The 23,644-nt window shown below is 45.9% G+C and overlaps 1 protein-coding gene across 1 annotated transcript in view; it reads right to left on the bottom strand.

Moving 5' to 3' along the window:
- The window catches only part of scfd2 (sec1 family domain containing 2), a 422,636-nt gene that overhangs the window by 300,125 nt on the left and 98,867 nt on the right, over positions 1-23,644 (bottom strand). Inside the window, exon 4 of the mRNA XM_038791189.1 lies at positions 5,614-5,789. Coding sequence (XP_038647117.1) covers positions 5,614-5,789 — 176 coding nt within the window. The remainder of the gene's footprint in view (positions 1-5,613; positions 5,790-23,644) is intronic.

Genomic DNA, 23,644 nt, shown 5'->3' with positions numbered 1-23,644 from the left:
AGAGCCCAGTGTTGAATCCAGGCCGAGGCTATATGGGAACCCCCATGTCCTCCTTAAAGAGACCCAGTAGTGACTTCTGGTCGGTGATGATAAAAAAGCGCTGCCCAGAGACATACTGATGGAATTTTATTTTTATGGCGAATATCACAGCCAATCCTTCTTTTTCAATCTGGAAATAGCGACAACCTGCCAGGGTTCTGGAAGTGAATGTGATAGGGCATTCTGTGCCATCGCCCCAATGCAGTACGGAAAGGCATCGTAGGTGAGAACGAGTGGCCAGGATGGATGATAGTGGGCCAGCAGCTGGGAGGATGACAGCCATATCTTCACCCCTGCGAATGCCTTTGGTTCTTTTTCAACAAGACGTGAAGAGCTGCCAACAGGGTCGCCAAGTTTAGAATAGGTTTCCCGTAATAATTTGCGTGTCCCAAAACTTATAGCAATTCGATGGCATTTTGTGGCCTGAACCGTCATCTCCACAGGATACAAACCGTCCTTATCCACTCTATAACCCAAATATGTCACTGCCTTTGCTTGGAATATGAACTTTCCTCTCTTCAAGCAGATGCCTACTTGGGAAAAGCATTTGAAGACCCCCTCTGGATTGTCCATGTGTTCTTTTTCAATGCCCCTCGTGGTGAGTGCATCGCTTAAATATACCACCAATTTGGGTAGCCCCTCGAGGATGCCTTCTATTACCCCTTGAAAAATTGCGCAGGCGGAAGAGATCCAAAAAGGAAGGCGAGTGTATTTGAACAGCCCCTTGTAGGTATTTATAGTCACATACTACTGCGATGCGGTCTCCAATTCTAACTGAAGATATGTGTGGCTCATATCCAGTTAGGTGAATGAGCATCCCCAAGCTAGTTTTGCTTACAAATTCTCCATGTGTGGCATGGGGTAATGATCCAGGCAGGATGACCTATTTACAGTTAGTTTACAATCCCCGCAGAGACAAACAGACTTGTTCGTCTTCATCACTGGGACCACAGGTATGGCCCAATCCACAAATTGCATGATGCCCAAACTCTCCAGGCACTGCAAATGGACATCCACCTTTGTGAGCCAGGTGTATGGGACTGGTCATGCCTTGAAGTACCTGGGCTGGGCCTCTGGGTCCACATAAATTTGTGCCTTGGCTCCTTTCATCTTGCCTAGACCCTCCTGGAATATCTCTGGATACTTTCCAAGAACCACATACAGGTTCCCGGTACCCATCCGGAAAATCTGCTGCCAATCGATGTGGAATGCTCGCAGCCAATCACAACCCAACAGGTTAGGTCCAGGTACTTTCACCACAACCAAAGGTAACCTAACTGTTTGTTGCCAGTGGATCATCAGGATCATGGTGGTTCCTATGATGTTTAGTGGTTCCCCAGTATACATTGCCAATCTGGCCTTGGTGTCGCACAGGTTTAATGGCAGGACTCCCATGCAAGCAGGCGCACGATCTGCTGACTGCTGATGGAGACTGCCGCCCAGGTCTATCTCGATCACAAGGGGGTGCCCATTCACCTGTAGTTTGACCAGAATCAGCGCCACCTTCGGGGCCCTGATGCAGTTCAGTTGATTCATGTTTTCCTCTTCTAGACATCCAGAATCAGAGTTAAAAATTATTTCACCTCGTCACCATTATTAAGACTCAGGAAGATAAGCAGTAAGGTGAATGCTAGTTTAACCAAGGTCACAAAAAGTTTGCCTATGGTAGCGAACTATTTACTCAGTGCAATCCCATTGAGACAATCGCCGGTCCTGTCTGGGCCGGCCTTTATCCTAGTTTATGAGCCCCAGCTGGGTGGGCCTCCCCCGCTAGCAGGGCAGCTCATATTCCACGAGTCCCACGGGGAGATACATCAGGGTATCCTTGTGGACCTCGTGGGGGTTATTACAGTGCCAAATTCAGAAATAACAGGCTTAACCTGGTGCAAAGCCGTCATCCAATCAATAGTTCCACTGGAGCGAATCCTGTCATGGTATGGCGAGCGGTTCTGTAACCAAATAAGAATCGTGCCAACCTAATTTCCATAGATGCGGCCAGCTGCATCTCCATACCATTTTGAAGGTCTGCACGGATCGCTCTGCCAAACCCCCTCACGATCCATGTGACCAGCCGGATGGGGAATCGTCTGCCCCCTCCCGTACCAGGGTCAGCCATCCCCACCCTGTGAGGCAATCCAACAACCTCTCCAGGAGAGCCGACACCAGACCCACCCAAGATGGCCACCAAATCCCCCACTACGACCAAACAAAGAAAAGTCCCCAGGCACCGTCAGAAAGCTAACTCACCCTTACCCCCTTCTCTCCTCACCCCTCCCCACCCAACCAGCATCAATTAGACAGCTAAAGACTACCAGCCCCCCACACCACCCACGAACCCACCCAACACAAAAACAATACTCCCAAGCTCATACCTAAAAGCCGCCCTACCATATGAGCTGCAGTTATTCCCATCCCTTCACTCGTTAACTGACTAATTTGTTAACTATTAACTGGGCCCCTTCTCCCCAGTGTATCATTCATCAAAATTCTCACATACCAACCAGCCCCCACACAAAACCTGCTTTATCGCCAAAGGAGAGAGAAAACCCCCCTACAAAGAAACATGAACAATAATCAATAACCATCCCTCCAACCCCCACAATAAACTTCCTCATGGCCTACACAGCCTTGTGGTAGAGAATTCCACAGGTTCACCCCACTCCCTGCCGAGTGAAGACATTTCCCCTCACCTCAGTCCTAAATGGCCTACCCAGTATCCTAAGACCGTGACCCCTTGTTCTAGACCTCCATCCAGGGGAAACAACGCCCCTGTATCCAGTCTGTCCAGCCCTGTCAGAACTATATACGTCTCAATGAGATCCCCTCTCATTCTTCTAAATTCTAGTGAATACAGGCCCTGTTGACCCAATCTCTCTTCATATGACAATCCTGTCACCCCAGGAATCTGGCAGGTGAACTCCTTCTATACTAAGTATACCCTTTCTTCGGTAAAAAGACACAATACTTCAGGTGTGATCTCACCAAGACCTTGCACATCTGCAGTATGTCATCCTTACTCATGTACTCAAATCCCCTTTCAACAAAGGTCAACATTAAATTTGCCTTCCTAACTGCTTGCTGCATCTGCATGCTTGCTTTCAATGACTGATGTAAAAGGACACCCACATCCCTTTGTACATCAACATTTCCCAATGTACCATCATTTGAATAATACTCCGCCATTCTCTTTTTCTATCGAAGTGGATAACTTCACATTTACCTACGTTGTACTGCATCGGCCATGTATTTTTCTATTCATTCAACTTGTCTAAATCACATTGAAGCCTCTTTACTTCGCCCTCACCACTCACAATTCCACTGAGTTTTGTGTCGTCAGCAAACTTGGAAATATTATTTATGATCCCCTCATCCAAATCCCTGAATAGCTGAAGTCCAAGCACTGACCCCTATGGTACCCCACTGGTCATCATGCCTTCCACTCTGAAGAAGACACATGTTTCCTGTCTGCTGCCCGATTCTCAATCCATGCAAGTATACTCGTCCCAATTCCATTCACTTTAATCTTGCATACTAACCTCTTATGCGGGTCTTGATACAGCTTTCTGAAAATCCAAATACACCGCATCCACTGGTTCTCCCTGATCTATTCTGCTAGTTATGTACTCAAAAAAAACTCCAGTAGATTTACCAAACATGATTTCGATTTCATAAATCCATGTTGACTTTGATTTTTTTTAAGTGCCCTGTTGACACATCATTAATAATAGACTCCATCATTTTCCCTATGACTGATGTTAGGAAAACCGGTCGAGAATTCTCTGCTTTCTCCCTCTCTTCTTTTATATATAGTGGGATTACATTTGCCACTCTCCAATCTGCCAGTTCTGTTCCAGTATCTTGGAAGGTGACAACTAATGCACCCACTATTTCCATGGCCACCTTCTTTAGTACCCTGTGGTGTAGATTACCAATCCCTGGGGATTTATCAGCTTTCAGTCCCATTCATTTCTTCATCATTTTTTTTTACTGATACTAATTTCCTCCAATTCCTCCTTCCCATGAGGCCTTTTCTTCCCTAGCATTTCTGGGAAGTTATTTGCGACTTCTTCTTCAGACAAAAGTAGTTGCTTAATTTCTCTGCCATTTCATTGTTCCCCAAGTACTGAAACAGTTAATCAAATGGAGAAAAGCAAATGAGAAAGAAAACAGTGTTCTTCAAATAAATATATGTGCATTTAGTAAAATGTTAATGTTGAAATTGACCTCTGTGTCCTTATCACAGGTAATATCTTCTGTTCCTAATCTCCATACACTTGTCAGTCACCATGAAATATCAGCTTAGATATATGCTTTCAGACTGTTTTCAAAAGCACTTTAGTCCTTACCATATCACTTCGTCGCCCTTGTAATTTTACTGGATGACATCCAATTCTCTGGTTACTCAATAGAAACCAAGGAAAAGCAATACTGATTTAACAATAGCAGTCAGGGAAGCTGTTGTCCAAGCTGCTTTTCCCCATCGATTCCTGCTTGAACTTGGTTGCAGTCATGCAGGTAGATCAAGTACAACTAAAAATGCATTTGTGCATACTTGTCTTTCAATATTACTATTTTAAATCTAAACCAATGAATTCTTCCCATTTGACAGAAGAACTCGTGGGAAAATATAGAAAGAGGAAGACAAACCAAAGGATTTGGAGATTATTTGGAGAAGCAGCAATTAAAAATAAAGCAACATCAAGATTTCCTAAATTGTCAAAATGTTATTAGGTTTCTGGAAGTTATTACTTTTAATTTCTCCACATTTTAGGTCCCTGTTGCCAAATTTGCCCACAGGTATTACTTACTTATTAATTCTGCTTTGCAATTTAAGAATGTGCAGATAACAGGCCAGTCAAAACTGTGCCATTGTTTTTAACCACAACAACCTAATCCCAGCATAATCCCACTTCCCTGCATCCTCTCAATACATTTATATTTATACCCTATTCAAAATTTTTTGAACTCTCCTTCAAAAATACCATCCACAACCAAAATACCAGACCAAAGTTCTGCAGTCCTGCCATGTTCAGTTGTGAATGATGGTGGATAATTAAATTGTTAATCAGTGGAGAAAACTCCACAAATATCCCCATCCATAATGATAGGGGAGTCCAACACGTCAGTACAAAAGGTAAGGCTGAAGAATTTGCAAACATCCAAAGTGCCCAGTGGATGATCCATCCCAGCCTCTTCTAGAGTTCCACAGCATCACAGATGCCAGTCTAGCCAATTTGATTAACTCCACCTGGCATCAACAAACAGCTGAAGGTAAGGGATACAAGCAAAGGCTCTATCCCTGACAAGATCGCAGGAGCAGGATGAGGTGCATCATCCACTTGGCACTGATGGCTAAAGATGGTTCAGATGGAAATCTGAAATGGAAACAGATATTGCTGGAAATACTCAGCGAGTCTGGCAGCATCTATGGGAAGAGAAACAGAGTTAACGTTTTGAGTAAAATATGAAGTTTGGATGTTTGTTTTTATAATAGATTCAACTTTTCAGTTTAATCCCGTAGTGCAGGAAATATTGAGATAGCCATTGAAAGAAAAAAAGTGAATAGTGACAAACCTGTAGCAGCAGCCTTTCAAAAGCAAGGAAGTTGTCCCATTTTGAGTAGCAACCATGTCCCAAAGTCTGCACTGTTGCCATGGTGAGTTGCAAGAGCCCACAGTGATTTTCCAAAGCTTTCAAATTGCTCTTAAATAACTGGACATAAGAGTGAAGCTGTTCAGGTGTGACTCTACCTGTAAAAGGAAACGGACGCAAGGAAACCATCAAAGATACATTTAGAATTCAGTTGGCACATTATTAGTCAGTAGGCCCTCCTTCAAGGTGATGACTAAAATAGAAAAATAAATCAGCCTTATGAAAAGAAAATTAATATATCTGCCTTATCCGCATTATAGGAAGGATGTGGAAGCATTGGAACGGCTACAGACGAGATTTACAAGGATGTTGCCTGGTATGGAGGGAAGATCTTATGAGGAAAGGCTGAAGGACTTGAGGCTGTTTTCGTTAGAGAGAAGAAGGTTAAGAGGTGACTTAATTGAGGCATACATGATGATCAGAAGATTAGATAGGGTGGACATTGAGAGCCTTTTTCCTCGGATGGTGACGTCCAGCACGAGGGGACATAGCTTTAAATTGAGGGGAGATAGATATAGGACAGATGTCAGACGTAGGTTCTTTACTCAGAGACTAATAAGGGCGTGGAATGCCCTGCCTGCAACAGTAGTGGACTCGCCAACACTAAACGCATTCAAATGGTCATTGGATAGGCATATGGACAATAAGGGAATAGTGTAGAGGGACTTTAAAGAGGTTTCACAGGACAGCGCAACATCGAGGGCCAAAGGGCCTGTACTGCGCTGTAATGTTCTATGCCTCAGTTGTGAATGCCCTGTAACGTGCAATTTTTTTCCCAAAAGCTCGCTTATCTTTTGTGCAGCTGTGGTCAGGTTTTATCGGTTATGCGTTTTATTACAACAAAAACTAAAAAGGGCACAAGAATAAATTCTCTGATACTGACCCAAGGTTAATTTTTACCAACTATCTTTTATGGTTTAAAAATAATACGTAGCTGTGAAGTGCTGGACGCAAACGGGCAAGTTATTTCCGTAATGAGCCAAAGCACATTGCACAAATGACTTTGAAAATGTAGTCATTGTTGTTTGATAGGCAAATGTAATAGTAAACCTATGCACAGCAAGATGCCACATAGAATATTAAAATGAATGGTTAATCTGCATTCTTGGTTGAAATTTTTTGGAAAACATTTGGAAAATCTTCTGCTCTTCTTCAAACAGCGTCGTGGAAACATTTTTAAAATAAATTTAGAGTACCCAATTTATTTTTTCCAATTAAGGGGCAATTTAGCGTGGTCAATCCACCTAGCCTGCACATCTTCGGGTTGTGGGGGTGAAACCCACGCAAGCACAGGGAGAATGTGCAAACTCCACACAGGCAGTGACCCAGAGCCGGGATTGAACCTGGGACTTTGGCGCCGTGAGGCAGCAGCGCTACTCACTGCGCCACCGTGCAAGTGTCGTGGAAACTTTATTGTCCACCTTAAAACAGGCAAATGACTGATGGCAACTCCGATATGTGGCACTCCTCCGGCACAGTGTCAGCTATTGTTCTCAGTGTACAGAATTTCAAAGCTATAACGTAAACCGTTTGCTAGATAAGGGGGCAGCAGGGAAGGGGGTCATAAAATTGTTTGAAACATAATTTAAGAGCTGACAGTCAGCAGGGAGATTTAAAAAGAGCGGGAACGGAGAGTCAGCACATAGATTTAAAAAGAGCGGGAGTGGAGAGTCAGCATAGAGATTTAAAAAGAGTGGGAGCTGAGAGGGTGGAGTTTTAAAAAGAGCGGGAACTGAGAGTCAGAGCGGAGATTTTAATAGGGCGGGAACTGAGAGTCAGAGCAAAGATTTAAATAGGGTTGGAGCTGAGAGTCAGAGCAGAGGTTTAAATAGAGCTGGATCTGAGAGTCAGTGCGGAGATTTAAATAGAACTGGATCTGAGAGTCAGTGCGGAGATTTAAATAGAGCTGGATCTGAGAGTCAGTGCGGAGATTTAAATAGAGCTGGAGCTGAGAGTCAGTGCGGAGATTTAAATAGAGCTGGAGCTGAGAGTCAGTGTGGAGATTTAAATAGAGCTGGAGCTGAGAGTCAGAGCGGAGATTTAAATAGAGCTGGAGCGGTGAGTCAGAGCAGAGGTATAAATAGAGGTGGAGCTGAGAGTCAGTGGAGATTAAATAAAGCTGAGAGGGGCCCTCTGGGCAGCCAGTTGAGTTTGAAAAACAATCCAGGAGTGACGACATGGGATAATGCCAAGTTCATTGTCTGGCAAGAAACTGCTAACTTGCATGACCTATTCGACATTGCTTTCAGATTAAAGGTAAATGGAGAAATATTTTACAGATTAGAAAGATTAAAACTAGCTGTAAATTTAAAAAACAAATTAAATCTAACTGAATAAAATAGAGATGGAGGACCCCGTGATGTGTTGTTGTATGTGGGGGGAGGTGGTGGCGCCACTGTGGTTCCCAGTGACCACATCTGCAGTAAGTGTTGTTTGCTTGAGGAACTCAGAGTTGATGAGCTGGATTCTGAGCTTTGACGCTGCGACACAGGAAGGGAGAGATACCTGGACACTGTGTTTCAGGAGGTCACAACCCTTAGACTAACTAACTTGAATTTGGCCAGTGGTCAGGGACAGGAGTGTGTGGCTGCGAGTGAGACAGGTAGAGGGGTCCAGGGATAGGGTTACAATCTTTGACCAACAGGTTTGAGATTCTTGCTCCCTGTGTGGACAGGACTGTGGACTGCAGGGAGGATGAGCAAACTGACCACAGCATCGTGGTACAGGGAGCCATTCAAGTCGGAGGGAGAGAAAAGAAATGTAGTCGTAATTGGGGATAGTATAGTTAGGGGTATAGACACTGTTCACTGTGACTAGGATCGAGTCCCAAAGGTTTTGTTGACTGTCAGGTGCGCAGGTTTGGAATATCTCATCTTGGCTGCAGAGGAACTTGGAGTGAGAGAATAAAGTTCCAGTTGCCGTGGTCCATGTAGATATCAACAAAATAGGTCGAACAAGAATAGAGGTTCTGCTGAAGAAACATGAACAGCTAGGGGCTAAATTAAAAAGCAGAATCAAAAAGGTAATAATCTCTGGATGACTACTTGAGCTACAATCTAATTGGCAGAGGGTCAATAAGATTAAAGAGGTAAATGCGTGGCTCAAAGATTGGTGTGGGAGAGATGGGTTTGAATTCATGGGGCATTGGCAATAGTGCTGGGGAAGGAGGAAGCTGTTCCGATGGGACGGTCTTCACCTGAATCAAGCTGGGACCAGAGTCCGCAGAACTGGGCTGTAGATAGGACTTTAATTTAAATAGTTTTTTTGGAGGGGGTGGGGTTGATGATGAGGATTTTAAATGAGTTAAAAGAGCCGAAGGCTCAGGAGGGGTTAGTAAAGTTTCCAGAACACGTAATACAGCAGAGAATATAGAAAGCGACGGGAATCCAACTTCAGGCACAGCAAAAAAGGGGACAACTATGAGAAGGGGGGCGGTCAACGCAGGACTGAGGGTGTTGTACCTAAATGCGCATAGTATATGAAACAAGGTGAATGAGCACATTCAAATTAGTGGGTTCAATGTTTTCTGCATCACAGAGACGTGGCTGCAAGGGGATCAGGGCTGGGATCTAAATATCCAAGGAAATGTATCCAATTGAAAGGACTGTCAGATGGTGCGAGTCGCATTGTGAGTAACAAATGAACTTCAATCGATAGCAAGGAGCGATATAGGGTTGGAAGATGTAGAATCTGTGTGGGCAGTGTTGTGGAATCACAAAGGAAAAAAGACCCTGATGGAACTTTGTACAGGCTCCCTCGCAGTAGTCACGATGTGGGGCAGAAAATAAATCAGGAGATGGAAAAGACATACAAGAAAGGCAATATGGAGGGACTTCAATTTGCAGGTGGGGGAACAATCAGATTGGTAGTGGATCCCAAGAAAAGGAATTTGTGGAATGTCTAAGAGATTTTTTTTGGAGAAGCTTGTGACAGAGCCTACTAGGGAACAGGCAATTCTGGATTTGGCGATGTGTAATGGGGCAGACCTGATTAGGGAAGTTAAGGTGAAGGAATCCTCAAGGGTTAATGACCACAATATGATAGAATTCACGCTGCAGTTCGAGAAGGAGAAGCTGGAATCAGATGTATGATCATTAAATAAATGTAACTACAAAGTCACGAGGGAGGAGCTGGCCAGAGTTGATTGGAAAAGGAGCCTAGCAGGGAAGACAGTTGAACAGCAATGGCAGGAGTTTTTGGGGATTATTTGGGAGTCACAACAGAAATTCATCCCAAGGAGGAGGAAACATGCTACTGGGAGGACAAGGCAACCATGGCTGCCAAAAGAAGTCAAAGACAGTGTAAAAGCAAAGTAAAAAGCATACAAAGTGGCGAGGATTAGTGGGAAGCCAGAGGATTGGGAAGCCTTTAAAAGCAAGCAGAAGACAACTAATCAAAGCAAGTAGGGGGTGGGGGGCGAAGATGAAATATGAGTGTAAGCTAGCTCGTAATATAAAAAAAGAGAGCGAGGCAAGAATTGATATGACCACTTAGAAATTAGGCTGGAGAAGTAGTAATAGGGAACAAAGAAATGGCAAAGGAACTGAATAGGTACTTCGCATCAGTCTTCACAGTGGAAGACACCAGCGGGATACCAGAACTTAAAGAGAGTCAGGGGAAGAGATGAGTGAAGTGGCCATCACTAAGGAGACGGTGCTGGGGAAACTGAAAGGTCATAAGGTGGATAAATCCGCCGGAATGGATGGACAACACCCCAGGGTTCTGAAGGAGATAGCGGGGCTATTGTGAAGGCATTGGTGGCGATCTTTCAGGAATAACTGGAAGAAGGGAAAGTCCCAGAGGATTGTAAAATGGCTAACGTAACACTCCTGTTTAAGAAGGGAGGAAAGCAGAAGACAGGAAATTATAGGTCGGTTCGCCTGACTTTGGTTGTTGGTAAGATTATAGAGTCTATTATTAAGGATGAGATTGCAGAGTACTTGGAAGTGCATGGGAATATAGGACCGAGTCAGTAAGGATTTGTCAAAGGGAGGTCATACCTGGACAAATCTGTTAGAATTCTTTGAGGAGGTAATGAGGAAGTTAAGACAACCAGTGGACGCGATCTATTTGGATTTCCAGAAGGCATTTGACAAGGTGCTGTACAGGAAATGAAATGAAAATCACTTATTGTCACAAGTAGGCTTCAAATGAAGTTAGTGTGAAAAGGAGGCCGGTATGGGAATTGAACCTGCGCTGCTGGCCTTGTTCTGCTTTACAAGCCAGCTGTTTAGCCCACTGTGCTAAATCAGCCCCTGCAAAATAAGATAGGTTTTGGGGGCAAGGTACTGGTATGGATAGAGGATTGGCTCACTGGCAGAAGACAGAGTGGGGATAAAGGGGTAGCACAGTGGTTACCACTGTTGCTTCACAGCACCAGGGATCTGGGTTCAATTTCCGGCTTGAGTTACTGTCCGTGCGGAGTCTGCACATTCTCCCAGTGTCTGTGTGGGTTTCCTCTGGGCATTCTGGTTTCGTCCCACAAGTCCTGAAAGACGTGCTTGTTAGGCGAATTGGACATTCTGAATTCTCCCTCACTGTACCCAAATAGGTGCCGGAGTGTGGCAACTAGGGAATTTTCACAATAACGTTATTGCAGTGTTAATGTAAGCCTACTTGTGACACCAATAAAGATTATTATTATTTTCAGGATGGAAGCCGGTGACTAGTGGTGCTCCTTAGGGGTCAGTGCTGAAATCACAGCCAGTCACGATATACATGAATGATCTGGAAGAAGGAACTGAGGGCATTGTTGCTAAGTTTGCAGGTGATACAAAGATATGCAGAGGGACATGCTGTGTGAGGAAGCAGGTGGGCTGCAGAAGGTGGGCTAGGAGAGTGGGCAAAGAAGTGACAGATGGAATATATAATCTGGAAAAGTGTGAGGTTATGCACTTTGGAAGGAGAAATGGAGGTATAGACTATTTTCGGAACACAAAGAACAAATAAAAGTACAGCACAGGAACAGGCCCTACAGCCCTCCAAGCCTGCGCCGATCCATGCTGCCCGTCCAAACTAAAATCTTCTGCACTTCAAGGATCTGCATCCCTCTATTCCCATCCTACTCATGTATTTGCCAAGATACCCCTTAAACATCACTATCGCCCCTGCTTCCACCACCTCTTCCGGCAGCGAGTACCAGGCACCCACTACCCTCTGTGCAAAAAACATGTCTCGTACATCTCCTCTAAACCTTGCCCCTCGCACCTTAAACCTATGCCCCCTAGTAATTGACCCCTCTACCCTGAGAAAGGTCTCTGACTATCTGTGGTGAATGTAACTTAGTAATTCACACTGTATTTACCAATACTATTGTAAGCGCAGTAGCGTTATCCGACCACTAGGGGGAGTAGCTCTGGGAATGCTCAGGAGTTTGTACAGGGCTTCACCCTTGGCTCCGCCCACGACTCCTCCCCCCTAGACTGCTGTATAAATAACCGTGTCCAGAGCCAGCCTGCAGTTCATCGAGAGTTCAACGGGTAACAGGCTGGCTCTGTAGTAAGTAGATTAAAACCACTGTTCATATCTTAAAGTATGTGTCTCGTGAATTGATGGTTCCATCAATTTAATCTACTTAAGAACAGTCAGGATCGATCATGGAATCAGCCCTCAAGCCTGGAACTCGACCCACAGGATGCAGAGGCAAAATAAATCTTCTCCCACTGGCTGCGGTGCTTTAAGGCTGTTGCTCGTTCTGGGCGAGTGTGCTTTACACTCAATACGGCTTTGTTTCGTTCCTTAGCTCTAGAAGAGCCAGGTATCGTCAAGATACCGCCACAAGTTTCAAGTTCATGTTCAGACCAATAACTCCATACACCAGTTAGTAAGTTCAAACAAGACACGTTTATTATAATACAGTTATCTACTAATTATGCATATAAAACTACAAGACTAGGCTAATCCTACCACTAACAGGCCAATACTTATCTGGAATAAGGGAACTGCCGGATCAATGAACAACGGCCTCTAGCTTTGTCCTGGATCCGCAGGCTTCCAGTTGGTGTGGACTTAAGGGGTCAGGAGTGTCTACTCTCGTGGCGTGCGTTGTATGACACTTACTTGATGGCGGCTGCTGGCCAGGCCTCTCCTCTCCGTGGTCAAGTTTGAGAGCTGCTACAAAGGTGTTCTTGTTGGGAGGGCCGGCTGAGAGAGCTGGTCAAGGAGAGGCTGGCTGACAGCGAGCTGGGGTCGGGTCTCTGTCTTATACCTCACCCAGGGTCTCATGCCCACCTGGGCGGACCCTCTATACACTCGCAATCAATTGGGTCTCTTCCCAATCGATTGATTTGAATTTCCCCAATAACGGGGCAGTTCCTCGATCACTGGGCGGTTCTTGGGGCTTATTGTTTTGGACTTCTCTTGGCGCCGAGAAGTCTGGCCTTCTATTCACTGTAGCAATTTGAGTTAACTTGTTTCCATTGTACCTGGGAATCACCGGGTATCGCCTCATTAGTATGCTAACTTGTTGTCTTTCACAGTGCTGTCTGAATACACAAGTGCTTTTGCAAGCTGCTTGCTTTTGCAACATGTCCATTTTCACTGCATTCTTTGTAATCTTCCATTTTGTGTTGGGCAGTGGTCACCCCAGGTGGCTACAAGGCCTACCTGGCAGAAGCGAGCACAGCCAAAACAACAGAGGAACAGAAGTTAAGTCTACTGCACGCGAGGGTGAGCCACAGAATCTCTACGCAACTAAACTCGGCCGGTTCATATACTGCAGCGCTAGCGATACTCGATAAGATGTATGCAAGGCCCATTAACGAAGTTTACGCATGCCATGTGTTCACGACTCGCCGGCAGCGGCCTACAGAATCACTCGCCGAATTTTTAAGAGAGCTCAATAATCTATCGAATGACTGTAACTATCAAGCGGTTACCGTGGCTGAACATAGAGAACTTGCTGTACGCGATGTTTTTGTAGCAGGCCTCAGGTCTAATTATGTGCGCCAACAACTGCTGGAAAAGGGGCCCAAGACTTAGAAACAACTGCGAAAATTGCTACCACACCCGCAGGCCCGCGGGGCCCGAAACGCTGCGGCCTATGCCCCGACCCCGCCTCCTTCCGCCACGTGCGATCTATGGGGGCCGCCACCTTGGCAAACTTCCACCATGCGGGCGGCCACGTGTGACTCATGGGGGCCGCCATCTTGGACGCCATCTTCCTTGCCGCCCGCCACGTGCGATCCACAGGCCCGACCTGCATCTCCACGCTCGGACAACTCATCGGAAGAGTACGACCTCCCTGGGTGCTCGTCATGCGGCCCACAACTCGCCGCAGTCACCCTGGATCAATCACGCCCGAAGCATCTGCGAAATTCGATGGCAGAGGTCCAAATCAACGGGTACAACACGCCATGCCTTTTCGACTCCGGGAGCACTGACCTGGTAAGACGCTGTTCGCTCCCCGTTTTCCCCGTGCGGCAAACTATCTCGCTCGCTTCAGGCTCCCATTCTGTCCAGATCCAGGGGCGCACCGCCGCGACACTCACAATCCGAGGCGCTAGCTACTCAAAATTTCAACTCTACGTTTTGCCCGACGTAGTTGTTTCGGCGGGCCACTGCCCCCACTCACTAACTGCAGCCTCGCTACGCTGCAAATCTCCCCCCTCCTCTCTTCGCCAATCTCACAAAGGACTGTAAACCCGTAGCCACTCGTAGCAGGCGATACAGCCTGCAGGATAGGGTATTTATCAAATCAGAGGTACGAAGGCTTCTCAGTGAGGGGATTATAGAGGCCAGCAATAGTCCCTGGAGAGCTCAGGTGGTGGTCGTTAAGACCGGGGAAAAATTCCGCATGGTTGTCGACTATAGTCAGACCATAAATAGATTTACGCTCCTCGACGCGTATCCCCTCCCCAGGATTGCAGACATGGTAAATCAGATCGCCCAGTATCGGCTCTTTTCCACAGTGGATCTGACGTCTGCATACCACCAGCTCCCAATCCGCCCGGAGGACCGCCACTACACGGCATTCGAGGCCGATGACCTCCTCTTCCATTTCCTCCGGGTCCCTTTCGGCGTCACTAATGGGGTCTTGGTGTTCCAACGAGCAATGGACCGAATGGTGGACCAGTACGGGCTGCGGGCCACGTTTCCGTACTTAGACAATGTCACCATCTGCGGCTATGACCAGCAGGACCACCACGCCAACCTCCACTGTTTTTTCCAGACGGCACAGAAATTAAACATCACCTACAACAAAGAGAAATGCGTTTCCCGCACAAACAGACTGGCCATCCTCGGCTACGTCGTGGAAAACGGAGTCCTGGGCCCAGACCCGGACCGTATGTGCCCCCTCTTAGAACTCCCCCTCCCCCATTGCCCCAAGGCCTTCAAACGGTGCTTGGGCTTCTTCTCCTACTACGCCCAGTGGGTCCCTCAATATGCGGACAAAGCCCGCCCATTCTTTAAGGCCACACGATTTCCCCTGTCAGGCCTTCAACTACATCAAGGAGGACATCGCCAAAGCGGCCATGTGGGCGGTAGATGAATCCACTCCATTGCAGGTTGAGAGCAACGCCTCAGAGGTAGCTCTAGCAGCCACACGAAATCAGGCAGGGAGACCAGTCGCATTTTTCTCCCGTACCCTCTCCGCTTCAGAACTCCGACACTCCTCAGTCGAGAAAGAAGCACAAGCCATTGTGGAGGCTATTCGTTACTGGAGGCACTACCTCGCAGGTAGGAGGTTCACCCTCATCACCGACCAAAGATCGGTTGCCTTCATATTTGACAACTCGCAAAGGGGCAAAATTAGAAACGACAAAATTCTGAGGTGGAGGATCGAACTCTCCACCTACAATTACGATATTAAGTATCGACCCGGGAAGCGCAACGAGCCTCCGGATGCCCTATCCCGCGGGACATGCGCCAGCACGCAGATTGACCGACTGAAAGTCATCCACAACGACCTCTGCCACCGGGGGGTCACCCGGCTCGCCCACTACATCAGAGTCCAAAACCTGCCTTTCTCCAACGAGGAGGTAAAAGCGGTCACCAGGGACTGCCTGATCTGTGAGGAGTGCAAACCGCACTTCTATAGACCAGACAGGGCCCACCTGCTCAAGGCTTCTAGGCCCTTTGAACGCCTCGCGATTGATTTCAAAGGACCACTCCCCTTAACTAACAAGAACGTTTACTTTCTAAACGTCGTAGATGAGTTCTCCCGTTTCCCATTCGCTATCCCGTGCCCCGACATGACCTCCCACACAGTCATTAGTGCCCTGCATAGTATCTTCAACCTGTTTGGTTTCCCCAGCTACGTACACAGCGACCGGGGTTCGTACTTCATGAGCGATGAGCTGCGTCAGTACCTGCTCGACAAGGGCATTGCCTAGAGCAAGACTACCAGCTACAAACCCCAGGGGGAACGGGCAGGTGGAGAAGTAGAACGCGACGGTCTGGAAGACCGTCCTACTGACCCTCCGGTCTAGAAAGCTCCAAGTCTCCCAGTGGCAGGAAGTCCTCCCAGACACGCTCCATGCTATTAGGTCCCTCTTATGCACAGCGACCAATCAGACCCCTCACGAGAGGCTCTTCATTTTTTCCAGGGGCACTACCACAGGGGTCTCACTTCCGGCATGGCTGAGGACACCGGGCCCAGTACTCCTGAGGAAACACGTCAGGGCACACAAAACCGACCCCCTTGTTGAGAAGGTGCGTCTGCTCCACTCCAACCCCCAGTACGCCTTCGTCGAGTTCCCTGACGGCCGACAGGACACAGTATCCCTCCGGGATCTGGCACCCACTGGATCCAGCGCCCCCTCTACCCCCACAGATGGACCCCTCACCGTACACCCCATGCTGCCGCCCCCTCGCGCTCCCGAGCTCGCTCCACCAGTTCCGTGCACCCGCACCAGACAGCACCCAGCACCCCCAGTCCCCGGTCGAACCAGAAGAGTATGAAGCTCGGACACAACCCTCCCTGGAGTCCGTCATTGTACCCCAGCACACAACACCCATCCAGCCGCCGCAAGAGGCTGCAACCCCGGTGCTCCGCAGATCACAGCGGACAGTTCGACCACCGGACAGACTTACTTTGTAGACCACCACGCCCGCCGGACTTGATTTTTTTTGCAGGGGGTGAATGTGGTGAATGTAACTTAGTAATTCACACTGTATTTACCAATACTATTGTAAGCGCAGTAGCGTTGTCCGACCACTAGGGGGAGTAGCTCTGGAAATGCTCAGGAGTTTGTACAGGGCTTCACCCTTGGCTCCGCCAACGACTCCTCTCCCCTAGACTGCTGTATAAATAACCGTGTCCAGAGCCAGCCTGCAGTTCATCGAGAGTTCAACGGGTAACAGGCTGGCTCTTTAGTAAGTAGATTAAAACCACTGTTCATATCTTAAAGCACGTGTCTCGTGAATTGATGGTTCCATCACTATCCACTCTGTCTATGCCCCTCATAATTTTGTAAACCTCTGTCAGGCCCTCTGTCCTCAACCTCCGTCGTTCCAGTGAGAACAAACCGAGTTTATTCAACCTCTTCTCATAGCTAATGCCCTCTATACCAGTCAACATCCTGTTAAATCTCTTCGGCACCCTCTCTAAAGCCTCCACATCCTTCTGGTAGTGTGGCGACCAGAATTGAACACTATACTCCAAGTGTGACCTAACTAAGGTTCTATACATCTGCAACATGACTTGCCAATTTTTATACTCAATGCCGCGGCCAATGAAGGCAAGCATGCTGTATGCCTTCTTGACTACCTTCTCCACCCCTTTCAGTGACCTGTGGATCTGTACACCTAGATCTCTCTGACTGTCAATACTCTTGAGGGTTCTACCATTCACTGTATGAATGGGAAAAGGCTTCAGAAATCAGAAGCACAAAGGGACTTAGGAATCCTAGTTCAGGATTCCCTTATGGTTAACATGCAGGTTTAATTGGCAGTTAGGAAGGCAAATGCATATGTTAGCGCGAAGGCTAGAATACAAGAGCAGGGATGTATATCTGAAGCTTTACACGGCTCTGGTCATACCTCATTTGGAATATTGTGAGCAGTTGTGAGCTGGAAGGATGTGCTGGCCAGAGGACGTTCACAAGAACAATCCCCAAAATAAAGGACTGGTCATCTGAGGAGCAGTTGAGGACTCTGGGTCTGTACTCTATAGAATTTGAAAGGATGAGGGGGGTCTCATTGAAACTTACAGGATACTCAGAGGCCTAGACAGAGTGGACATGGAGAGAATGTTCCACTAGTAGGAAAAATTAGATCCCGAGGCCATAGCATCAGACTGAAGGGACGATCCTTTAAAAGTGAGATGATAAGGAATTTCTTCAGCCAGAGAATGGTGAATCTGTGGAACTCATTGCCGCAGAAGGCTGTGGAGGCCAAATCACTGAATGTCTTTAAGACAGTGATAGATAAGTTCTTTTTTTTAAATAAATTTAGAGTATCCAATTGTTTTTTCCAATTAAGGAGCAATTTTAGAGTGGCCAATCCACCTACCTTGCACATCTTTGGGTTGTGGGGGCAAGACACATGCAGACAGACGAGAATGTGCAAACTCCACACGGACAGTGTCCCAGAGCCAGGATTGAACCTGGGACCTTGGCGCCATGAGACAGCAGTGCTAACCACTGTGCTACCGTGCTGCCCTAGATAGATAGGTTCTTGATTAATAAGGAGATCAGGGGTTATGAGGAGAAGGCAGGAGAATGGGGATGAGAAACACATCACCCATGATGAAATGGCAGAGCAGACTTGATGGGCCGAATGGCTTAATTCTGCTCTTATGTCTTATGGACTCCCCCAATTATTCTTAACTTATCAACCATCCTAAAGCAGCCACAATTGCTGTGCTTCGTAGCATAATCAAGACCAATCATTGTCCCAGTTTACTCCCAATCATACAGAAATGTTTTACCAATGAACATGCATAAGACAATGAATGAATTTCACTGCAGGATTTCCTACAGTGGAAACAGGGAGAGCAATGGGCAGCGCGGTAACATAGTGGTTAGCACAGTTGCTTCACAGCTCATGGGTCCTTAGTTCGATTCCCGGCTTGGGTCACTGTCTGTGCAGAGTCTGCACGCTCTCCCTGTGTCTGCATGGGTTTCCTCCCACAGTCCAAAGATGTGCACGTTAGGTGGATTGACCTTGCTAAATTGCCCTTAAGTGTCCAAAAAGGTTGGATGGGGTTACTGGGTTACGGGGATTGAGTGATGGTGTGGGCTTGGATAGGGTGCTCCTTCTAAGGGTCGGTGCAGACTCGATGGACCGAATGGCCTCCTTCTGCACTGTAAATTCTATGAATGGCACCTGCAGTTCTCCTTCAAAATAATTTTGAAAGACAATGGGCGGGATCTAGCGTGGAAAGAAGCAGCCTGCCACTGATCAGCGACAAGATCCCCTGGTCCCGCTGTTGTCAATGGAGTTTCCCATTGAATGCAACCCTCACCATCGGGAAACCCAGGGAGGGGATGCGCCGTTGGCGGGACTATAAGATCCCACCAGCGTGAATGGCCACACGGCTCCGTCCAGTATGTCTGCAGTTAGTAAATATAAAATTCTAATCGTTGTGAGAAAAAAGTGGTGTTTATCTTCATTGTTCTTTCTTGGGATTTGAACAGCACTGGGAAGGTCAGCATTTCTTGCCCATCCTGCCTTGGATGGTTGTGGTGAGCCCAATCTTGAACTGCTGCAGTTGCTATAGTCAGCAGGCAAGTGATAGATAATTTTTCTGCCCATCGTTTTTAATGTTGAAATACATAATTAGTGTGTAGTTATTAGACAGAGAAGAAACCCACAAAAAAAGGCTGACAACACAAAGCTGTCTTTACATTTGTCTGTACAAATGATTTCCCGGCTCTAGGTCACTGTCCGTGTGGAGTTTGCACGTTCTCCCAGTGTCTGCGTAGGCCTCACCCCCACAACCCACAGATGTGCAGGGTATGTGAATTGGCGACGCTAAATTGACTCTTAATTGGGAAAAAAGAATTGGGTACTCTAAATTTATTTTAAAAAGCACTCACTAGACTGTTTAAAATTTCAGGATAATTGTTAGCCCCATTTGGTAGATATGTTTTTCTCCATTTCTCTCAGACGCTGCAGTACAGTTAATTCCTTGTCCAAGTCAGAATTCATCAGGATTGGCAAGGTATTCGGCAATCCCAGTCAAACTAGAAACTTGCACTGACATCCCCCCCTTAACCAGTCCAAGAATGTTGAAACCAACTGCAGCATCAACACTACAACTATTCAAGCAGAGATTTGCTGAATTAGCAGAAATTGGAGGATTTTGAATCTGGTACCTTCCTGCTCTTGGTGAGTCAGCTCCACTCTACACAATGTAGTTATTAACGGAGCCATTAGGGAGCAGTTAACAGCATACAATAAACCTCTCTGCCCAAATTCAACTTCATTCTTTGTGCAGTGCAGGTTGACTCAAATGATTTGATGAAAGTATGCTTTTCACAGTTGAGTAATATTACAAGCCAGTAAGGACTCTGCTATACTTATGACTGTCTTTAAGTTATTTACAAATTCCACGAGGAACAATTCCATGTTAGAGCTGCTGCTGACCAACAAAGTGATCAACAAGATTAAACATTATAAGCGCTAAGAATATGATTATGCTTATAGATTGAATAGAGTTTTTAAAATGTCACAAACAAAAGTTGCTGGAATAGAGAAAAGCACATTTTAGGAAATGGAGTTCCAGCATTAATGAGATGAGCAAAAAGTTGGGAGACAAATGCCAGAGCACTGATGGGAAGTAATTAAAATGCATGACCACAAAGTTTTGATCGTAAACATTCCAAACTTGAGGCTAAAGGTCTTGCATGAATAAGCAGATTACGTCATAATTGAAGTCTGAAGAAATTGGCATGCAATAAAAGTTAGTGCAAGTAATACAGAAGAAACCTACGAATAATAGCAACAACATTGAAGGGAATCAAAAAAAGATGAGGAGGACTGGATATGAAATGAGACTGGTAGTTAAAGAGAAAGGGAAAATATATTTATAACACATCAGAGGCATCAGGATCATTAACTTACGTGTGGACACAAAGGCGGGAATATTATATATTTTTAAAATAATATAACAGATGCTTAAAAGAAATGCTGTCTAGATTTACAGTGGATGGGGAAGAATGGATTATAGGAGCAATCTCCACATTGAAAACCCCTCCTGTCCTCCAAGCTGGAAATGATTTGGCCAGCTACAGAAAATTGCCTTCGCGTGATTCCATTTTGTAGAGTACAAATACAACCATTGCCTCTCATCCGCGTGGGTCTCACCCCCACAACCAAAACATGTGCAGGGTAGATGGACTGCCCCTCAAATGAAAAAAAAATTGTGAAAACCTTAGCCATGCTCCAACCGTTTCTCGACTCAGTTCCTCCAATGCTAACCTTGCCCTCTTCTCGTTCTCAAACTCCAACTTGTCCAATCACAGGAATTTGGATCATGCTTTGCACCACAACTCTATGCATCATGTCCACTAATGGACAGATGCAAGAGGTGCCTTCTGAGCTTCAATAACCTTTCAGCCTCACCAGCTCAATTTTTACAAATTCGCCGGGTGAATCCATTTTGCTTTGGATTTTTGTCACCCCTCTGTTTTCCTGTCAATTGTTCTTAGAGCTTTCAGCTGCCTTGATTCTAATATCCAGAACTTATTTCACTTTTCATCCCTCTCTTTCCATCTTGAAAGATCTTCCCCAAATCTGCTCTATTTCTCCCAAGCTTTTCATATTCTCCCAACTCTCACATCAAGGATGGGTTTCTCAGTTTTGTCGGCTGGCCAATGCAGTTTCCCATTGTGGGGCAGCCCCATGGCGTCGGGAAATCCCCAGGCTGCCGGCAAAATGGAGAATCCCGACTGCTGAGAATTCACCTCCAAATCTGTGTTTGCTCTGTTATACCTTTCATCTATTACATCTTTTTCTTCTAACCCCTCTGTGAAGCAACTGGGAATGCTTTCTAACTTACAAATGTGGTATAAATGCAAGTCATGTTTTATCAAAGAAAAGCGGAGGGCCAATTAATCGGCAACAATATGAAACCGATATGATATTAAAAGGATTTGTGGGATTCAGAATTTTTGTAAGCAAATATTGTGCTAAAGAGGTAAACCAAAAAGCCAGTTGGACTCATATCAATAGAAGGCAAATAAATGCAAGCCATAATTTTGTGTGAAACTTAACACTTGGGAAGGACAGGCAAAAAGAATTTAGGAACAAATCATAGTCGAGCCTTGGTTAGACACCATCTGCAGAATTTCAGAACCTCCAAAAAGACATAAAAGTCCTGAATGCGATACAGCGGAGAGTCACCAGAATGATACCAAGGTTTAATTAATAAATTAAGAGATCAGATTGCATAAACTTGATTTGTATCCCCTTCAGTTTAGTAGTTTGAAGGTTTATCCAATCCAGGTGTCTAAAATGAATCAGGGATTCAACAGAATAGATACTGTTAAAGTATTCTCTGATGAGGGAATCCAGAGCAAAGAGGATAACATTCAAACAAGAACTAAGCCATTTCGGAGTGAAATCAGGAAGCACTTTTCCACACAAGTGGTAGTGGAAATCTGGAACTTTTCCCCCACCAAAAAAGGGTGTGGTTGCTGAGTCAATTGAAATTTTAAGAAGGGGATTTATAGATTTTTGCTGGGTAAGGGTATGAAACGCTATGAAACAGAAGTGCGTAAATGGGGTTGAGGTACAGATCCGCCATGATCTTACACAATGGCAGAACAGACTCAAGTGGCTGAATAGAAAGCTCCTGCCCCTCTCATTAATTAGAATTGCAAACAACTTAACAAATTTAGAGAAGCAAAAGTACAATACCTGATATATTTATATGGCCCAAAACAGTTCATGTAGTGCTAGGATATCTGTTGCAAGATTAAGGTCCAAGGCTTGAAGTATAAAATCATGGCATAGATTGAGGCATATTGAAGGATAGGAAACAAACCTGAGAGCATAAGACCATGAGGCTTGGGAGCAGAAACTTCAGCCCATGAGTCTGCTCGGCCATTCAATTAGATCCTCAGCTCCACTTTCTTGCCTTATCCTCGTAACCCTGGATTCCTTGTTTAAAAATGTCTACCTCAGCCTTGAACATACTTAACAACCCTACCTCTACAGATCTCAGCGGTAAAGAATTCCACAGATTCACTACCCTCAAGGAAGTAATTTTTCTTCATCAGGCAACTCCTTCCTCCGAGACTATGCCCTCTGGCCCCATATAAAGAAAAACTGGACATTGTTACATAGGGAATATTTGCGAATCATACCAAATCTAGGGAATGGCATGCTGTGAGTGGGAGTACAGGAAAATGACAATCTGTCATAAGCACAGTTAAACATTTATAAATATGAAGCAGCATTTTTAAAAAGAAAACAGAACAGAAATATGCTCTAAATGGCAAAATATACAACGGATTGGAGGAACACACGGTAGGAGATTATCCCCGAGTGAGACATAGGAGTGTGGCATTGGTAATTTGGTTCACATGGTAATTTTCTCTCAAATTTAAATATAGATTCAAGCGGGGATTTTCTGGGCCTGTTCATCAGGGGCACAAATCCTTTTATGGTTGCTAACTCTCGCGAGATCAGTTTGAGATCTCTCTCCTCCCCCCACCAACAATGTAATCAGGTTCACGCCCACAGAGTGCCATGAAATTGACTGCACTTAAATATTCTGAAACAGCTTCAATGCCGTTACTTAGTCAGGAATAACATCACGATGGTGGGAATCACTATGGTTTCCAAAAACAGAAACCAATTGTGATGACAACACAAGGGGCTCAGAGGTGAGTATGGCCACCAGATGGTGAGGGACATGGCTGTGCAGTGCCCATCACAGCCCTCTGGCCATGCCAACATTGCAGTGCCAACTTGACACTGCCAGGTTGGCACTGTTGAAGGCAGGTTCTCTTGGAAAGCCCATAACCCCATTGGAAGCTTATCATTATGTTGGGGGTGGGGG

This window comes from Scyliorhinus canicula, chromosome 3, assembly GCF_902713615.1.
Source record: "Scyliorhinus canicula chromosome 3, sScyCan1.1, whole genome shotgun sequence".
Classification (NCBI taxonomy): domain Eukaryota; kingdom Metazoa; phylum Chordata; class Chondrichthyes; order Carcharhiniformes; family Scyliorhinidae; genus Scyliorhinus; species Scyliorhinus canicula.
This window is presented reverse-complemented; position numbering and strand designations above follow the sequence as displayed.